General features: G+C 52.4%; 1 protein-coding gene across 7 annotated transcripts in view; it reads right to left on the minus strand.

Annotated features, from left to right (window-relative positions):
* Positions 1 to 1344: 1344 nt before the first annotated feature.
* The window catches only part of RTKN (rhotekin), a gene marked incomplete at its 3' end in the record, with an annotated part of 55557 nt that continues 36617 nt past the window's right edge, over positions 1345 to 20284 (minus strand). For 4 of the 7 annotated variants that reach the window (XM_083571382.1, XM_083571379.1, XM_083571380.1 and 1 more), the window contains 4 exons: positions 17339 to 17464; positions 5990 to 6155; positions 4925 to 5029; positions 1345 to 2392 (listed from right to left, as the gene is read on the minus strand). In XM_083571382.1, coding sequence (XP_083427508.1) covers positions 1998 to 2392; positions 4925 to 5029; positions 5990 to 6155; positions 17339 to 17464 — 792 coding nt within the window. Of the gene's footprint in view, positions 2393 to 4474; positions 4588 to 4924; positions 5030 to 5989; positions 6156 to 17338; positions 17465 to 20284 lie in introns of those variants that run through there. The other 3 variants (XM_083571383.1, XM_083571385.1, XM_083571384.1) reach the window with 2 other exon arrangements.

A 20284-nucleotide genomic window follows, 5' to 3' on the forward strand; every position in this document is an offset into this window, starting at 1 on the left:
GTTGGACTAGATGACCCTTGGGGTCCCCCTCAACTCTACTCTTCTGTGATTCTCTGAAAATGAATAAATAAAGGGTTGCAGGCAGGCGGCAGCTGGAGGGCTCGGTCGGTAGACCATGAGACTCTTCATCTTAAGGTCGTGGGTTTGAGTCCCGCACTGGGCAAAAGGTTCCTGCCTTGCGGGGGTTGGACTAGATGGCCGTGGGTCCCCCTTCCAACTCTACCATTCTACAAAAAGCTGCAGAGTCAGAGCAGGCTGCCCTGGCTCAGAGATGACCAAAGTCCTGCTGGGCAGAAGACAAAGGCTTGCTCTGCTCTCTCCCTCGCTACTTAGGGGTCTGCCAGCCCTCCATGCTGCTGGGGGAACATGACAGACCCACCTCTGAATACTCAGCCTCCCCCAGCACACCTCACTGGAAGGAGGGAGCCAGGGGTCCCCAAGCCCAGAGATGGGGGGCTAGCAGTATCTCCCCCGGCCTCTGCGGTGGCGCTTTGGGGACCACCAGAAAGCTCATCAGTCTTCAACATCAGCAGTGACATCTAGACCAAAGGAGCATTTGAGCCCCGTTCTCAAGTTTGTTTAAAACCTAAAATAGCTTATCTCCTATTCCTTTGAAAGTTTTTTTTAAACCTTTTTGTAAAGGCAATACTAGAGTTTTCACAGCCGAGTCTTCAACTCCTTATTACTTACTGCTTGGCTTTCTTTAAATAGGGCTATGTCTAAAACTTGCCATTTAGGTTTTCAAACCATTTTTGTAAACCCAGGGGAGCATTTCCGCCCTGCTCTTGAGTTTGTTTAAAATCAGTTAAGGTTTATGATTTCTCTATTTCCTTCGGAGGAAACTGAATAGTTCAGTGAAACGAGGTTTGCAGCCGGCATCCCGTTAAGGCTTTGTTCAGTTCTAGGTTTCTCTAATTTTTTCCTTAAACTTTTTGATTTTTGTTTTTTAGTTTAAGTCTATAGTCGATTACTTCTTGTTTCGGGGATTTTCACGGTATTTCGTTTGTTTTGTGTAATTTCAGAGATGTGGGGCTAGCAGTAGCTAGTGGTGGGCCTCTGCGGTGGCGCTTGGGGGACCCCCAGAAAGCTCCCCTGAGAAAACCCCCAAGAAAATACTTATGTTTATTTGCGGGAGGGGGAAAATGTCAAACAGCTCTACCCCAATTTTTGCAGGGATATGAAGTCTACCAAGGCCTCAGCATTGGAAGGAAGCAGAATGAAGATGGATAATTTTGGGGGACACCTGGCACCAAAGCCATCCAGCCTCTTTTGAAGCCCCCCCCAATATATATACACAGCCATACACACACAGTCCAGACCCCACCTCTCGCATTGACAAAGGAATCGTTAAATACATTTTAATGCATATTAAAGGAACAGGCAGGTTTGCCCCCCGCCCCACAGATGCGGAGGGGGGGTCACGCCTGCCTACTTGGCAGCAAGCACCGCCCCTCCCCTCCTGAATTGGCACATATCCCTGAAACTCAGGGGGAGCGTTAGAAAAATGGGGGGCTGTCGGAGGGCAAGGTAGGCGGGGGTTGATCTTTGGGGCCACCGCTGGGGGTGGTGAAATTGGGGGGCGGCTTGCACAAAGGAACCAATACGAATGAGCTCCTGCTTCTGGCGGGGGAGATGCCAACCGGACCCCCCCCCCTGCTTTTACGTTTATTTCCCCACCCCAAATTGTTCCAGTTTCTCAAAGGAAAAAGGTGCGTTTTCTCCCCTGCTGAAGAGGAGACTTGTGGGTCAGGACGGTTACACAGCCAGCCCCCCCATTGGGAATTGGGGCATAAGAGCGCTCCCTACAGGCTGTGCCCCCCAAGTGGGGGGCAGCTGGTCCAGAAGTGAGGAGAGGGCCCTGATGGCTTGTTAGAGGGTGGCAGGGAGGGGGACTGGAGCATGTGGGGTGCTGGCCCCACATCAGGCCCTCTGCTCCGTCCTCCTGCAGTCCCGCTTCCAGTCCAGCGGACCTCTGGAGGCCCCAGCGCCCTCCCTCCTCAGACCTGGGACTGCAGCCACAAGCGGGGGTCAAACTGGGGCCGGCCGTGGGGCCGAGGGGGGCGCTCGGGCTCCGGAGTGGGGCTGCCGCTGCTGCTGCTGGAGGAGCTGGAGCCGGAGGGGCCCCTGGCCCTGGGGGGCGGAGGCGGCCCCGGCGGGCGCCCCGAGCGTCCTTTCAGGGTGCTGAGCTTGGCGTCCAGGGAGAGGGTGCGGGGCCGGCCCCAGGGGGGGCGCGGCGGGGGGCACGGGCTGGCGCTGGAGACGCTGTCGCTGTCGGACGCCGCGCTGCACGATGACCCTTCCAGGAGGGACAGCCAGGGCGGGGGGCCCAGGCCAGAAAAGCGCCGGGCCAGGATCTCCGTCACGGCCTCAATGTCGTCCGCCGGCTCAATAGCTGGGGAGAAAAATAGGGCGGGGGGAGATTAGTGGAGGGGCCGTTGCAAAGGACCCCCAGAGTGGCAGAGCCCCAGAGTCCCTTTCCATGCGCCTCCCAAGGGAAGCCGCGCCCCAAAGCAAGGAACATCTGGAGCCTACTGGGGCTACTGGGACCAGATGGAATTTGGCAGGAGTTTAGCTACAGTCACGCCTCGGGTTACAGATGCTTCAGGTTGCGTTTTTTCAGGTTAGTAAAGGTAAAGGGACCCCTGACCATTGGGTCCAGTCGTGGCCGACTCTGGGTTTGCGGCACTCATCTCGCTTTATTGGCCGAGGGAGCCGGTGTACAGCTTCAGGGTCATGTGGCCAGCAGGACTCAGCCGCTTCTGGCGAACCAGAGCAGCGCACGGAAACGCTGTTTACCTTCCCGCTGGAGCGGTACCTATTTATCTACTTGCACTTGCTTTCGAACTGCTAGGTTGGCAGGAGCTGGGACTGAGCAACGGGAGCTCACCCCGTTGCGGGGATTCGAACCGCCGACCTTCTGATCGGCAAGTCCTAGGCTCTGTGGTTTAACCCACAGCGCCACGGACCACCAAAACCCAGAAGTACAGGAACGGGTTACTTCCGGGTTTCAGCTGTTGAATATGCGCCTCCTGCAAGGATCACGTTCGCAACCTGAGCGTCTACTGTATTGGCTTCACCTAACTCAGATCACCCCTGGTTTAATATCCCTGGTGGTGCAAAATTGTCACAGGAGTGCCTGGATTAAAACTGTCTATCGAAAACTTCACTCTTGTGGTTTATCCCCACAACAGCTACTCACTTTGCGTTTTAGTAAAGCCAACAATCCAATTTGTCAGCGCCTAAATGACCTTGAGCGTTGGAAGAACTTGGCCACAATAAGGAAGGTTTGCCCACGGCGTGACTATTTTCCACCTTCCCTTTTCACCTCTCTGGCACCCTCTCTGCATAGCTGAGGAATTCCAAAATATACACGGGCTGCCTTGGCTTCTGCCGGCTGGAGAGGTTGCGCGCGGCTAAAGAGGAAGCCAAGACAGCCAGCAAGATGGATCCCACTCGCTGTCTTGGCTTCTTTGCTCTTTGGAGCTGGGGAGGGGGGAATAAAATTTCCCCCCTTTATTTCCCCCCCTAAAAACTAGGTGTGCCCTATGGTCCGGTGCGCCCTATGGAGCGAAAAATATGGTATGTTAAATGTTCATAAGTGTACCAACCAAGCACATACATAGATCAGCACAGGAAGACCTGAAACCATTTTGATTCCCAAACTGACCAAATGTTTTCTCTGCAAGGTCAAAGAAAAATGAAAAAGCCTCCCCATTGTCTTTTTCTTCACAAATCCTGTGTTTGAATAGGGTGTGAGCCTGTGACCTGGCTCAGGAACTAAGTATTGATCATTACAAAAGAGTGGCCAGGCTCCCCAGGCAATCCAGTCAAGTGACCATTCAACAGGTAACCTGGCAGACAGGAGATAAACAAAGCACTCAGATTTCTGCTGTAGACCGCCTTTTCTGTGATGTAGGTATGATGTATCTGGGGGTAGTCTTAGGTTACACCCCTTCTATGATGTATGTATGATGTATGGAGGGGTAGTCTTGGACTCCAGGGAGGGAATTTAAAATGTCTATATAAGGGCAGGCACATCTTCCTCCCTCCTGCATGTGGGGAGTGAGGACCCTGTTGCAACAGATCAATAAAGATCAGGCTTACGAGCTGCTTTGCTTCTCAATATTCTCTGCTTGGCCTCTGTTATTTTCTCCTACCAATAGGGAACCCACGTAAGGACTCTATATGGGTTCTTGGATACCCCATAAGGGAAAAGGACAATTTTGGTTTACAACATACACATAAATGGAGGCGCCCACTGGGTCCAACTGCCCACAGCCCCCGCCAGCCCCCTTCCCTGTCAGTGGGAGATCCCAGGGGCTCTGGCGGCGCCTCCCCTGCCCCCCCCCTCTACACAAAGGGTACTCCTGCCTCCTTCCCCCTCTACCTACCTACCTCCCTGCCAGCCAGCCCCCCCCCATTTTGGGAACCCAGGGGACCCCTCCCCCCCGTCCAGCTTTGGGTGGGGGTTACGTCACCTGTCGCTGTAATACGAGGAGAGGAGAGCTCGAATCTCGGCAGAGACAGCGTTGTCCTGCAACAGCAGCCCCTCGCAGTTGGGGGGCGGCCCCCCTGGGCCAGGGAGAGCTGGGGGTGGGGGTAAGGGGTCGGGGACAGGACAGAGAAGAAGAGGAAGAGAAGGGGAGACATGCAAAGAGAGAGCAGGAGGAGAGCAGAGAGTTACAGACACGGATACATCTGGGCGCAAGCAAGGTGTGGGGCAGGCCCCACAGAAACCGGGGGGCAAGACAGAGCCCCAGAGACAGGCAGAAAGAAAAGGGCAGAAGGAGGTGAGACCCTCTCGCCTCCCCACTGTGAGTTCAGGGGGGCCCTAAGCCACCAGCCCACCCCCGAGAGCCCCCTCTGTTCCCTTCAGCCCCCCAACCCTCCCCGCTTCTGCGGACCCCCTTCTCTGGAGACTCACCCATCTCGTGGTAGAGGGAGCCTTGCTTCTGCAGGAGGGCCATGGGGCGCCGTGGGGAGGGGACCTCCACCTTCATGAGCTCATCGCAGCAGTGCTTCCACTGGCCTGGGGGGGGGAAAGAAGATTGTCGGGGGGGGGGGGGCGAAATAGTTAAGCCCCACCCCACATAATGGATCACAAGACACGGCGCCCGTTCACTATCACCATCAACTTTGGGGGGCTGCTGCTCAAATACTTTAAGGGGGGGCTGAAGGAACCTCAGCCCCAATGAGTTGGCTCACATGCCAGGGACCCCCTCCCACTTTGCTGGCTATCTGTGGGGCAGGCAGGGGGTGCTGTGCTGCCCCCTAGTGGTCTCCCCACACGCACCAGAGGACAGGATCCCCTCTGGCCGACCCAGGTCTTAGGCCAGGGGTCAGCAAACTTTTTCAGCAGGGGGCCGGTCCACTGTCCCTCAGACCTTGTGGGGGGCCGGACTATATTTTGAAGGGGGGAAAAGAACGAATTCCTATGCCCCACAAATAACCCAAGATGCATTTTAAATAAAACGACACATTCTTCTCATGTAAAAACACGCTCATTCTGGGACTGTCCGTGGACCGGATTTAGAAGGTGATTGGGCCGGATCCAGCCCCCAGGCCTTAGGTTGCCCACCCATGGCAGCCTTTCTCAACCTGTGTTGTTGAACTACAACTCCCATCGCCCCTGGCTAGCAAGGCCAGAGCTCAGGGATGATGGGAGTTGTAGTCCAACAACATCTGGGGACCCACAGGTAGAGAACCGCTGGATTGGGGTTGCAGCTGTCCTTCTTTAGCCCCCCCATCTCCTGGGAAGGGCAGGGGCTTCTCAAGAGCCTCCTCCAGGAGCAAACCTCCCTAGCACGGGGGGTGTGTGTGGCTGGATTGGGGCCTCTACGGTCCAGCTCAGCTTCTCCCTCGCCTCCCTTGCCTGCCACGACCCCCTTGTGAGGCGGGACAAGGATGCAGCGGGAGGGCCGAGCAAGAGAGGGCAGTGTTGCCCCCCCCCCCGTGTTTCCACACACCCCGTCTCTCCCCCCCCACTCACTCATGTCGTAAAAGTGCTGCCAGAAGGCTTCCATCCAGCGCTGCGTCTCGGAGCGGGACTCGGCCAGCAGCGTGTGGGTCACCTCCTCCCCCCCATAGCGGTTCGTCACGGACATGGTGTGCAGTTGGTTCTTGGGGTCCTTCTCTGTGGCTCGGATGCGCGTCTCCTGGGGGGGGCAAAGGGGCCTCAGGCGCGGAAATATACGCATGCGCAGACGCACCCAGAGACGCCCAGGGAACCCCCAAGGAAGGGGGAGGTTGAAAGATTCAGGACAAAGAAAAGAAAGTGCTTCTACACACAGTGCGTTAAACGGTGGAACTCCCTCCCACAGGAAACGGGGGGGGCACCAACCTAGATGGCATTTATAGAGGACTAAACCAGGCATAGGGACGCAGGTGGTGCTGTGGGTTAAACCACAGAGCCTAGGACTTGCCAATCAGAAGGTCGGCAGTTCAAATCCCAGTGACGGGGTGAGTTCCCGTTGCTCGGTCCCTGCTCCTGCCAACCTAGCAGTTTGAAAGCACATATAAGTGCAAGTAGATAAATAGGTACCACCCAGGTGGGAAGGTAAACGGCATTTCCGTGTGCTGCTCTGGTTTGCCAGAAGCGGCTTAGTCATGCTGGCCACATGACCTGGAAGCTGTACGCCAGCTCCCTCGGCCAGTAAAGCGAGATGAGCACTGCAACCCCATATAGTGGTACCTATTTATCTACTTGCACTTTTTGGTGTGCTTTCGAACTGCTAGGTTGGCAGGAGCAGGGACTGAGCAACGGGAGCTCACCCCACCGCGGGGATTCGAACCGCCAACCTTCTGATCGGCAAGTCCTAGGCTCTGTGGTTTAACCCACAGAGCCACCCACGTCCCATGGAGAAACAGGTACATTTGCGCAAAACCAGAAAAAAGCACCCAACTGAAATAAGGACTCTGCACATGGCGACTGGCCAAAGGCAGACATGGGGAGATTAATGTGTGCTTTTTAAAAATGGGAAGACAAAACGGGGCTGGGGGTGCCGTGAGCTGGGCAGGGAAGAACCATCATCAGTCGCCAAGAGCGAGTTTCAAAAACGGCAAGGTCTCCATTTTGACACTGACACCCCTGACACACAACATGGATGGACAGACCCTGGCCTGGCTGTGCTGCCAATTGAGAGTCATAGACTGGTAGCGTTGGCACCCCCAGCGGTCATCCAGCCCAACCCCCCGCAAGGCAGAAATCGCGGCCGAAGGCGGAGGCAGCTGTTGCATTGAAAACATGCTCAGTTGGCAACTGTGGATGAGAAGGATGGAGCAAAGGCTGAGGGGGGGGGGACAAGCAGGGGCATCACAAGGTGGGGCAGGGGGCGGTCCACGCCAGGTGTCATGCCTAGGGGGGGTAACAAAATCTCCCCCCCTGGGCAGATCAGCACAGCGGCGCTGGCACCCCTGGCGGATGGATTTCTGCAATTGGCACGATCGCCGTCGAGAAAATCCGCAAATACGGCAAATAAAGAAGAGACAAAAACTCAACACGGTAACAAATATAGAAGTGGAAGGAAAAAACATAAGCAACCCAGCGGAAATTAGGAATTGTTTTCAGAACTACTTTAGACAACTTTACACACAAGGGCCGCAAAAAGAAAGGGACATACAACAGTTCCTCGAGGAAAATGGGCTGAAAAAGGTTTCGCAAGAAAGTAAGATAATATTGAACCAGGAGATATCAGCACAAGAAATAGAAGATGCCATTCAAGGCATGACGCTGGGCAAATCCCCTGGACCGGATGGACTGACTTCCAAATACTACAAAGTTTTGAAGGAAGGGTTGATACAACCTTTGAAGGAAGTCTGCAATGAGATTATGGAGGGGAAAAGGGCACCCGATACGTGGAGAGAGGCCTACATTACACTTATACCAAAGACAGAGACTGAAAAGACCCAACTTAAAAACTACCGACCCATCTCGTTATTGAATGTGGATTACAAAATCTTTGCTGATATTTTAGCAAAAAGACTGAAAAGAGTTTTGATGGAGGAGATTCATGGGGACCAAGCGGGCTTTCTTCCGAAAAGGCATTTGTCGGACAATGTAAGGAATATAATTGACATTTTGGAAAAGCTGGAAGTGAACATAAACACTAAAGCTGTTTTGATATTTGTGGATGCCGAGAAAGCCTTTGACAACATTTCTTGGAGTTTTATGTTGAAGAACCTCCGGGGGATGGGGGTAGGCCAAGGGTTTGAGAATGGTATAGGTGCAATATATTCTGAACAGAAAGCCAAACTAATTGTAAATAATGTGGTTACAGAAGAGTTCAAGATTGAAAAAGGGACACGTCAGGGGTGCCCTATCTCCCCATTACTTTTTATATCGGTCCTGGAGGTTTTGCTTAATATGATTAGGAGGGACCAGTTGGTTAAAGGGATTCAGGTCGGAGCTAAACAATATAAACTGAGAGCATTTGCAGATGACTTAGTACTTACATTGCAAGAGCCAGAAGCTAGCACGAAAAGAGTTTTGGAAATAATTCAAGAGTTTGGTCAAATGGCAGGATTTAAACTGAATAAGTCTAAGACAAAGGTTTTGGAGAAAAATTTGACACAGATAGAAAAGGAAAGGTTCCAGAATGAGACAGGGTTAACTGTGGTTAAAAAAGTGAAATATTTGGTGTCAGGGGTTCAGGAGCAGAGGGAACGGATGGCGAGGAATCGGAAGGAGAGGTTAGCGATGATAGCCGTCCGAGATCTCTAAGTCTGTCCAGCGAATCGGAGGATTCACAGAAAGGGGCTCCCGTGGGCAGAGCTGGGGGGTTACCAAGAGGGGCACCCCAGGAAGAAGGGACCAGAGGGGATTCAGAGAGCAGCAGCTGGAAATCCGGACCAGCTACTCCACCAGAGAGCAGCAGGGGGGAGGAGTTCCAGACACCAGCGACAGGCAGCTCTCCGGCAGCAGCCACGCCTGCGTCAGAGAGCGAGGAAACGGTAGAGAGGAGGGTCGGAGACAGCGCGCGCGCGCCAAGTTCAAATGTACCAGAGGGAGGCGCAATGAGCAGCCCGGAAAGGGAGCCAGGTCCTAAAGCCCGCCGAAGGGAGGGGGAGGAATCCGAAGGGTCCGCATCCGAGGCATCCAGGAAGGAAGGAACCCCGGGGGGTGGTAGGACCCAGAGGCGAAAGGAGAGACGCAAAAGGTGGAGCAAGGCTAGGGTCTTGAACTGGTGTACAGGAGGCGGAGATTCAGATGGGACTTCGCCGATCTAGGGAATAGACGTAGAGACGCACGCTAAGATGTGGAAATGGAAACTATACTTCAATAAAGACTTTATTCCGTTCTACCGGCTAGCGTTGGTCCTTTGTGAGCCGGGACCTAGAGGCAGTCTCTGACAGTAAGTCCCATCTCCCGAAGTTTTCATCAGTTCTCTTTGACTCAAGCGGCGTGTGGGGAGCGAAGCAAGGAGGAAAGAGGACTGGTGCCTTTGGAGCTCACAAAAGTCAAGCGACATGTCTACTGAAGAGCAAATTGCTTCCCTGCGAGAAGCGGTAACGCAGCTCAGCGCAGAGATAATCGCCTCCAGGAAAAGAGAGGATGAAGCGGCTGCTGCATGCCGAGATCTCCAAGCCAGGTTGGAAGTGCTTACTAAGCAGGCACAAACGGGTTCCAGATCCGAGGGAATCGGGTTGGGAAGGACTGGAGGCAGCATTGTATCTCACTTTGATGGGAATTTGCAGCAGTACCCCAATTTCCGAGCAGACGTGCAGTTTGCGCTGAAACTGCTGGAGAAAGAGTTTAGAGATGAGCAAGAAAAAGTGGGGTTTATCTTGTCTCATTTGCATGGAGACGCGAAAGCATGTCTGCGCAATCTGTGGAGAGATATGGACCCAGCGCTCCAGAGTTCAGCTGCATTCATTAAAGCGATGGATTCTTGCTTTCTATCGAAAATAGACATTGACATTGCCCGTAAGGACATATTTGAGCTGAGACAAGGGAAAGCCAGCGTGAGGCAGTATCACTCCCGCTTTTTTGCATTGGTCAATGCCTTGGGGTGGGACAAGGATTCCCCCCCCGTTAGAGATCTTTATTGGGAAGGATTGAACCCCCAAATCAAGGATGAGATAGCGCGGGGGGAGAGACCCAAAAGCACCCAGGAAGTGGTGGACAGATCGCTTGCAGTGGGGGTGAGGCTGGAGGACCGCCCTTGGGACAGAGGAGAAGGGCGTTGGGGACGCACACCAGCCAGAGTGCCCTCCCTCTTGCCCAGGGATGTCGCGCGTGCGCAATCAACGCCTCCGCAAGCAAGGGGGGAGGAGCCAATGGAGATCGGCGGTGCTAGAGCTCAATCAGCCACCAGAGCCTTAACACCGGGAGCAGTCAAAACAAAGCAGCCTAGAGGGAACAGGAAGTGTTACATCTGTGACAGTTCGAAGCACATGGCGAAAGAGTGTCCCCAGAGGCTCCACAAGCACACTGCAGCTTCTATGACAGTAATGGGAGCAACTCAGCAAAGTGAACCACGGCAGGGAAACGGAAGCACTGGGGGCCAGCCAGGCGAGTCAGTAAAGAAGTCCCCAGAGATTTTGAAGCCCACGGATCCCCTCCCGCCCAAACCAGTGGTGCAGCTCACCGCATCGCTCCAGCTGCCCAGTGGTCTCACTTTAGAAGTGCCGATTACGATTGACTCTGGCAGTAATGCGGACTTTATCGCACTGGAATTCCTTCAACAACACAACATAGCGCTACTGCCAGCCACACTGCCCCTGAACGTGGTCACAGTGGATGGCAGGGAACTGCTAGGGGGGCAGGTGGTGCAGCAGACACCACCTATGGTGATGCAAATTGGGAATCACCGAGAAGTCATCAGCTTCAACGTCACCCAATTGTCGGACACGCCCATAGTGTTGGGCATGAGTTGGCTGGATAGGCACAGTCCGGCATTAGCGTGGTACCAGCGGCAATTGACCTTCTGCTCTTCCTACTGCGCAGCGCACTGCATCCAGACCTGCCAGGAAGGAGAGGGGCGAGAGGATGCACCGCAGCTACACCTAGGCATGGTGCAAGCGGTGCCCAACAAGTACAAGGAGTTTTTGGAGGTCTTCTGCGAGAAGGAGGCGGACAAACTGCCCCCCCACAGACCCTATGACTGCAAGATTGATCTCCTGCCGGGGGCAACGCTGCCAACAGGGAAACTGTATTCCATGTCTGAGGACGAACTGCAGGAACTTAGGGAGTTCATAGACCACAATTTGAAGCGCGGGTTCATTCGGGAGTCGAAAGCTGTAGGGGGCAGCCCAGTATTCTTTGTGAAGAAGCGAGACACGCCCCAGAAGAGGCTTGTAGTTGACTTTCGAATTTTGAACTCGAAAACCAAGCCCTCGTCCTTCCCCATGCCCAAAATAGACGACCTGCTCGCGACGGTTAGGAAAGGACGCGTTTTCACCAAGTTGGATCTGCGAGGCGCGTACAACCTGATTCGTGTGCGGGAGGGCGACGAGTGGAAGACGGCCATGTTCACACCACTGGGCACCTACGAATACAGAGTTATGCCCTTCGGATTACAAAATGGCTCTCACTGTTTTCAAGCCTTTATGCATCACGTGTTGGCGGGACTCCTTTACAAGAAATGCGTATGCTTCCTGGACGACATCCTGATATTTTCTGAGTCGCGAGAAGCGCACGAGATGGATGTCAGGGAAGTTCTGCGGAGACTAAAGGAGCACAGGCTGTACGCCAAGCTGGAGAAGTGCCAGTTCGACGTGACGGAGGTGGATTTCCTGGGCTATAAACTGTCGGACAAGGGGCTCGCCATGGACAGCGCCAAGGTTCGCTCAGTATTGGACTGGAAAAGCCCGCGCAATAGGAAGGAAGTCCAGCGGTTTGTCGGCTTTGCCAACTTTTATCGCAAGTTCATCAAGGGGTTCGCTATGCAAACGGCGGCCATCACCGACACGCTCAGCTCCAAGAAGAAGAAGTTTATCTGGACGGAGGAAGCGGAGCAGTCCTTTCAGAAACTCAAGCGTCTCTTCGCTTCCGAGGAGCAGCTGCTGCATGTGAATCCCAGCAGACCGATGAGGGTAGAGACGGACGCCTCAGACAGAGCCGTGGGAGCTGTACTGTTGCAACAAGACCAGCAGGGGGACTGGAGGCCGTGCGCCTTCTACTCGAGGAAGCTCAGCAAGTCGGAGCAGAATTACACCATCTGGGACAGGGAGTTGCTAGCCATCCATGCAGCGTTCAAAGCGTGGCGGCACTTCCTTATCGGAGCCAGACACACAGTGCAGGTCCGCACGGACCACAAGAATCTAGAGTACTGGCGCACGGCGAGGTTCCTGAATCAGAGGCACATTAGATGGGCAGAGTTCTTCGCGGACTTCGACTTCAAGATAGAGTACATCCCGGGTGACAACAACATCATGGCGGATGCCTTGTCCAGAAAGCCGCAATACCTCGAGGAGGAGGCACCGTCGGCAGCCAAGCACATTTTCGCACCGGAAGCGTGGGCTTGCGCCTCGGCGACCGTGGATCTGGACGCCGTACGTCGAGCGTTGCAGGAGGACCCCTTCGCGCTAGCCAAGATGGAGGAGGTGCACAAGGGCACGGTGAAGGACGACGAGTTCCAGATCAGAGACGGTTTGCTCATCCGCAAGGGAGCACTCTACGTGCCGGGGAATGACCTCCGCGCAAGGGTGCTGCAGCAGCTACACGACGCCCCCACTGCCGGGCACTTTGGCAGAGAAAAGACTGTAGAACTAGTGACCAGAGACTTTTGGTGGCCCAAGATGCGGGGGGAAGTAGCGGATTACGTCTCGAGATGCGACACTTGCCAAAGGGCCAAGTCAGTGCACAAACCGCCGGCGGGATTGCTGGAACCGTTGCAGACGCCGTCTGAGCCGTGGGAACGGGTGGCCCTGGACTTTGTCACGGATCTGCCCAGTTCGAGGGGAAAGACGGCAGTGCTTGTGGTGGTGGACATGTTTACCAAGATGGCACACTTCATTCCGTGTGCGAAGGTGGCCACGGCAGAACAGACCGCCAAACTGTTCATAGACCACGTGTTTAAGGTCCACGGTCTGCCACGATCTATTCTATCCGACCGGGGGCGGCAGTTCATCTCGAACTTCTGGCAAAAGTTGATGGGCATCCTGAACGTCAAGATCAATCTAGCGTCGGCGAGACACCCGCAGACCAACGGACAAGCGGAGAGGGTCAACGCCATCATGCAGCAGTACCTGAGATGCTACGCCAATCAGCAGCCTAACACGTGGGTGGACTACCTGCCCCTCGCAGAGTTCGCTTACAACAATACGAAGCACGTGTCGACGGGGGTGACGCCGTTCTTCGCCAACAACGGGAGGCATCCCAGAACCTTCCCAGGTTTAGAGAGAGTGGGGGAGGGGGAGCCGCAGGCAGCGGAAGAATTAGCGTCAGAGTTGCAGGAAGTCCACGAACAGCTTAGGAGGCAGTTGGAACTGGCCAAGCACGCATACAAACTGCAGGCTGACAGACACAGGAGAGTAGGGGAAGACATACAGGTGGGAGACTGGGTTTGGTTAGCAGCGCAAGCAGTGCCGACCAGATCGTTGGCCAAGAAGAAGCTAGGGCATAAGCAGCTAGGGCCTTACCAAGTCCAGGCACAGGTCAATCCAGTGGCCTTCCGGTTAGCGCTTCCGGAGGGTTCCAGAATGCATCCGGTCTTCCATAGATCGGTACTCACGCCCTACAAAGCACCGCATAGATTTCACGAGCCAGGCACAGCACCAGATCCGCCCAGAGGAGAACCCAGGGAAGGGGGGTCGCCAAGAGGGGAGCGCATCAACGAAGCCACAGAGATTTTAGACTCGAGATGGGGGGAAGAGGGAGTAGAATACCTTCTTGCCAGAGAGGATACCCCGGCCAGCGCCAACAGTTGGGTGCCGGGCTATGCCTTGGACGAGCCTCTTCTCAAGGAAGAGTTCCATGCCATTTTCCCACACAGGCCCATGCCAGCCGAGTATTTCGATGACTGGCTCTTCACACCCACACTTTCAGGCAGCACGTTCCAGGGGTTCGACTCGGACGAGGAGACGGCACCACACATACGCTCTCCGGAAGGTTCACCCTCGGGTTCTGCCTCAGACCGCTCCTATTGGTGGGATAATCAACCAGAGGAGCAGTGGCGCAGGAAGTGGCTGGGGGGTCCCTGGCAGGCATCACCCTCAGAGGGGAACGGGGGAGAGATGGACATGGACGTGTTGGGGGAGGACGTGGGATTTGAACACGAAGGCAGGGAGATGGAAGCAGAGGAGATCGACGTCGACGAGCGCACGGAGGACGAGCCAGACCTGCCCGATGTGATGTACGACACGAGGGAAGAACTGTATCCGGCACTCACCCCTGCCACGACGGAGCACCCAGAACCCACACCGGAAGGAGGGGAGGGGGGAAGGGGGGGCTTCGAGGGGGGGATGGATGTCAGGGGTTCAGGAGCAGAGGGAACGGATGGCGAGGAATCGGAAGGAGAGGTTAGCGATGATAGCCGTCCGAGATCTCTAAGTCTGTCCAGCGAATCGGAGGATTCACAGAAAGGGGCTCCCGTGGGCAGAGCTGGGGGGTTACCAAGAGGGGCACCCCAGGAAGAAGGGACCAGAGGGGATTCAGAGAGCAGCAGCTGGAAATCCGGACCAGCTACTCCACCAGAGAGCAGCAGGGGGGAGGAGTTCCAGACACCAGCGACAGGCAGCTCTCCGGCAGCAGCCACGCCTGCGTCAGAGAGCGAGGAAACGGTAGAGAGGAGGGTCGGAGACAGCGCGCGCGCGCCAAGTTCAAATGTACCAGAGGGAGGCGCAATGAGCAGCCCGGAAAGGGAGCCAGGTCCTAAAGCCCGCCGAAGGGAGGGGGAGGAATCCGAAGGGTCCGCATCCGAGGCATCCAGGAAGGAAGGAACCCCGGGGGGTGGTAGGACCCAGAGGCGAAAGGAGAGACGCAAAAGGTGGAGCAAGGCTAGGGTCTTGAACTGGTGTACAGGAGGCGGAGATTCAGATGGGACTTCGCCGATCTAGGGAATAGACGTAGAGACGCACGCTAAGATGTGGAAATGGAAACTATACTTCAATAAAGACTTTATTCCGTTCTACCGGCTAGCGTTGGTCCTTTGTGAGCCGGGACCTAGAGGCAGTCTCTGACATTTGGGTATAAATATGACAGCTAAAAATGTGAATTTGTTTAAAGATAATTATGAAAAAACTTGGAGAGAAGTGAAAAAAGATTTGGAGATTTGGTCCAACTTAAAGCTTTCCTTGTTAGGCCGTATTGCAGCTATAAAGATGAATGTATTGCCAAGAATGTTGTTTTTGTTCCAAGCATTGCAAATAATTGATAAAATGGATTGTTTCAAGAGGTGGCAAAAAGACATATCTAAATTTGTCTGGCAGGGCAAAAAGCCCAGAATAAAATTTAAGATACTAACGGATTCAAAGGAAAGAGGGGGGTTTGCCCTGCCAGACTTTAAACTTTACTATGAAGCGGCAGCTTTCTGCTGGCTGAAAGAATGGCTACTTCTTGAAAACACAGACATTTTGGATTTGGAAGGTTTTAATAACATTTTTGGGTGGCATGCATATTTGTGGTATGACAAGGTTAAAGCACATAAAAGTTTTAAAAATCATATTGTCAGAAAAGCACTACTAAATGTCTGGGACAGATATAAAGACTTGCTGGAAAACAAGACTCCAAGGTGGCTGTCGCCAATGGAAGCTAAGGCAGTTAAAAAGTTAAATATGGAGTCCAAGTGGCCAAGATACTGGGAAATTTTGGAAAAGGAAGGGGACAAATTCAGATTGCAGAGTTTTGAGAAATTAAAAGGGAAGGTGAGAGACTGGTTCCACTACCATCAAATAAATGAAGCGTTTAAACTGGACAGTAAAATTGGCTTCCAGGTGGAAAAATCAAAATTGGAGACAGAACTGTTAGAACCCAGTACTAAGAATTTGTCCAAAATGTACAATTTGCTGCTGAAATGGAATACACAAGATGAAACGGTTAAATCGGTCATGATTAAATGGGCTCAGGACATTGGTCATAATATCTTGTTTGCTGATTGGGAAAAGTTGTGGACCACCGGGATAAAATTTACGGCATGTAATGCCTTAAGAGAAAACATTATGAAAATGATATATAGGTGGTACATAACCCCAGTCAAGCTTGCAAAGATTTACCATGTGCCTGATAACAAATGTTGGAAATGTAAAGAAACTGAAGGTACATTTTTTCATCTTTGGTGGACTTGCCCGAAGATTAAGGCATTCTGGGAAATGATCTATAATGAACTTAAAAAGGTATTCAAATATACTTTCCCCAAGAAACCAGAGGCCTTTCTCTTGGGTATTGTCGGCCAAGGGGTGTTAAAGACGGATATAACTTTCTTTATGTACGCTACAACAGCAGCTAGAATACTCATTGCGAAGTACTGGAAGACACAGGAACTACCCACACTGGAAGAATGGCAGATGAAGGTGATAGACTATATGGGCTTGGCAGAAATGACGAGCAGAATCCGAAACCAGGGAAGAGAAGCAGCGCAAGAAGAATGGAAAAAATTCAAGGACTATTTAAAGAAATATTACAAAGTTAATGAAAGTTAGAATGATGTTGGACTGGAAAGTAAATGGTTACTATTAGTAATGGTCAAGACAAGGAGAATAAGGAAGAATAGTCTAAATTTAAATTAAAATAAGGGAAGATTTGCTGAACAATCAATAAGAATCTGGAATACAGAAAGGGGAGGCATGAGGAAGTCGGGGAAGATGGGATATGAAATTAGGATATGAAATGATACATGTTTTTTGTTCTGTTTTCTGTTTTTTTGTATGTTTATGTTCGTTGTATTGTGTTTAAACGGAAAATAAAAATATTATATAAAAAAAAAAAAAAAAGAGAAAATCCGCAAATACGCACAGCTTGCAGCGCTGGTCACCAGGGATGCACACACCCCCGGTGGGCACCGTTCGCATCCCCCCCCCCAGCGGGCAGAGCTCACATCCCCAGCAGCCAGTGCCAGGCCTATTTGCGCGATTGGCGGGCAGTGCTGGCACCCCTGGGAGGATCGCCCTGGCCCCGGCTGCACATCATGGTTTTTCCCCAAAAAATTTTTTATTCATTTTATAACGAATATAAAGAACACAAACAGAAAAACTGTTTTAATACTGTTTTAAAATACCCTGTCTTCAACTTCTAACCCTACAGCCTCCATCAAAGCTAGTCTAAGATTTAAATATTTTTTCAAATATTCCTTAAACTTCTTCCAATCCAGTTTGCCGCTCTGGGTGCCTGAGCGGTTTCCTCCGTCACTGGGGACCCCCAATGTTCTGCCCCCCAACCTGGTCTGAGAAATCACCCCCCTACCTTGTTGATAGCAATGGTGAAGGCCGGCTCCTCCTGCGTCTCGACGTCTTTGGGGTGCCGGTAGCAGAGGAGGTTGGAGCCCCGCAGGAGGCAGAAGAGCCGCAGCCAGCCCTGCTGCTCCCCCTGCTGCACAAATATGGGGGGAGGAGAGTTGTGCTTAGCAGGAGGGAGACCCATCTGTCCACATTCATCCCTCCCCAGGACGGGCGCTGTCCTTCTTCCCTGCCTGCCCTCCAAATCCCTTTCAGCCATGCTCAGAAGCCCCTTCTGGGTGGGGGGGCCACAGCCCCATAGCAGAAACGCTCCCTGCCTCCCACTTCAGAATATTTTTTGTATAAAATAAAATAAAATAAAATAAAATAAAATAAAATAAAATAAAATAAAATAAAATAAAATAAAATAATAAAATAAAATAAAATAAAATAAAATAAAATAAAATTGTATACCACCATATACCCACAGGTAAAAAAAAATTGCTTGTGCCACACCAAATTTTTTACTGATAAGAAATATATTGGAAAACAGAAAGAAAGAACTCCTAGCAGTGTCTGATTTATAACATAGAACACAACTACGCATATTTTTCACTCTATAAGACACACCTGACCATAAGACGCACCTAGTTTTTAGAGGAAGAAAACAAGAAAAAAAATATTCTGAATGAAACAGTGGGTGTCTGATTTTTGTGGTTCATGCTGTGGCCACAGACATGTGATCTGATGGTGAATTTGGGGTGACCCAATGCAAAAATCCGGAGGATCCATGTGGATCCGTGCTTTGTAACCACATTTTTGCACCATTTCAGCCCCACGCAACAGTGGGTGTGTGGTTATTTTGGTGCAGGCTGAAGCTATGGACATGCTATGTGATCTGATGGTGAATTTGCGGTGACCCAGTGCAAAAATCCTGAGGATCCATGTGGATCCGTGCTTTGTAACCAGGTTTTTGCGTCATTGCGACCCCACGAAACAGTGGGTGCATTTTTTTTTTTGGTGCATGGACATGCTATGTGATCTGATGGTGAATTTGGGGTGACCCAGTGCAAAAATCCTGAGGATCCATGGACTTTTACCTCCCCCCTCCCAGGCAGCCTCTTTTATCGCTAGCGTCCCTTATTTCTATCCCCGATTGGCAAACGATCAGCCGCTTCCTTTCAACACCCCCTTCCCTCTTGTTTGCCTTAGTGTCTTTTCCTTAGCTGGAGCAATTTTTTGCTCCTCCTTTTCTTCTAATTTCTCTCCTAATTGATTTAGTCTTCCTGTTTCCCCCCCTTTGCAAGTTTGCTGTCTTTACCTCCCCCCTCCCAGGCAGCCTCCTTTATCTCTAGCGTCCTTTATTGTTTCAACACCCCCTTCCCTCTTTCTAAAATAAAAAAGCACCATCTGTTTTTCTCCCCTGGGCAATTCGGCTCCAGGGACCACGCATTTGCTCCATAAGACGCACAGACATTTCCCCTTACTTTTGAGGAAGAAAAAAGTGTGTCTTATGGAGTGAAAAATACGGTGCTTTACCATATGATCCTGGGAATCCAGAAAGCGTAAAACAAGGATATGAGTCATTCCCAAAAGATAATTACAAACAAGCCTCTTCCATATGTACCCCAAGTATGTTTATGATCTCAGTGAGAGACATGAGCTTCCTTTTGCTGGGTAATCTCATTTCTATTCGGTCTAATTTGAGACAAGCAAGCTCTCATCTCCCCATCGACACAAAGAAGCCTTTCTACCCATATACTGCAAATAAAAAAAATCATTTTGACACTAAACTATGCTGCCCTGAAATGCTCAAATGTTTCCTTGCATCTGTCTGCCACACCCTTGCCTTGCCACACTATAGTGAAGGACCGAAGATGAGACTGCAGGATGAGGCCAGAGGGGCCCATCGAGTCATCCAGCCAATGAGATGCCCCAAGGGGTAACCAGGACCCGAGAGCGAGAGCAGCCCTCTCCCCTCTCTGTGTCCTGGAAGAGGCTGCTGTGAACCAGCTCTACCTCTCTTTCAGATCAGAACCAGTGAAGGCGGTGAAGGTCCTGTGTGAGTGTCTGGAGGCGGTTGGAGGATGGATGGCGGCTAACAGATTGAGGTTGAATCTTGACAAGACAGAAGTACTGTTTTGGGGGGACAGAAGGCGGGCAGGTGTGGAGGAATCCCTGGTCCTGAATGGGGCAACTGTGCCCCTGAAGGACCAGGTGCGCAGCCTGGGAGTCATTTTGGACTCACAGCTGTCCATGGAGGCGCAGGTTAATTCTGTGTCCAGGGCAGCTGTTTACCAGCTCCATCTGGTACGCAGGCTGAGACCCTCCCTGCCTGCAGACTGTCTTGCCAGAGTGGTGCATGCTCTGGTTATCTCCCGCTTGGACTACTGCAATGCGCTCTACGTGGGGCTACGTTTGAAGGTGACCCAGAAACTCCAATTAATCCAGAATGCTGCAGCTAGACTGGTGACTGGGGGCGGCCGCCGAGACCACATAACACCGGTCTTGAAAGACCTACATTGGCTCCCAGTACGTTTCCAAGCACAATTCAAAGTGTTGGTGCTGTCCTTTAAAGCCCTAAACGGCCTCGTTCCAGTATACCTGAAGGAGCGTCTCCACCCCCATCGTTCAGCCCAGACGCTGAGGTCCAGCTCCGAGGGCCTTCTGGCGGTTCCCTCATTGCGAGAAGCAAAGCTACAGGGAACCAGGCAGAGGGCCTTCTCGGTAGTGGCGCCCGCCCTGTGGAACGCCCTTCCAGCAGATGTCAAAGCGATAAACAACTACCTGACATTCAGAAGACATCTGAAGGCAGCCCTGTTCAGGGAAGTGCCCCTGAAGGACCAGGTGCGCAGCCTGGGAGTCATTTTGGACTCACAGCTGTCCATGGAGGCACAGGTCAATTCTGTGTCCAAGGCAGCCATCTCCCAGCTCCATCTGATATGCAGGCTGAGACCCTCCCTGCCCGCAGACT

The sequence above is a fragment of the Podarcis filfolensis genome, assembly GCF_964270895.1.
Source record: "Podarcis filfolensis genome assembly, chromosome: 9".
Taxonomy (NCBI): domain Eukaryota; kingdom Metazoa; phylum Chordata; class Lepidosauria; order Squamata; family Lacertidae; genus Podarcis; species Podarcis filfolensis.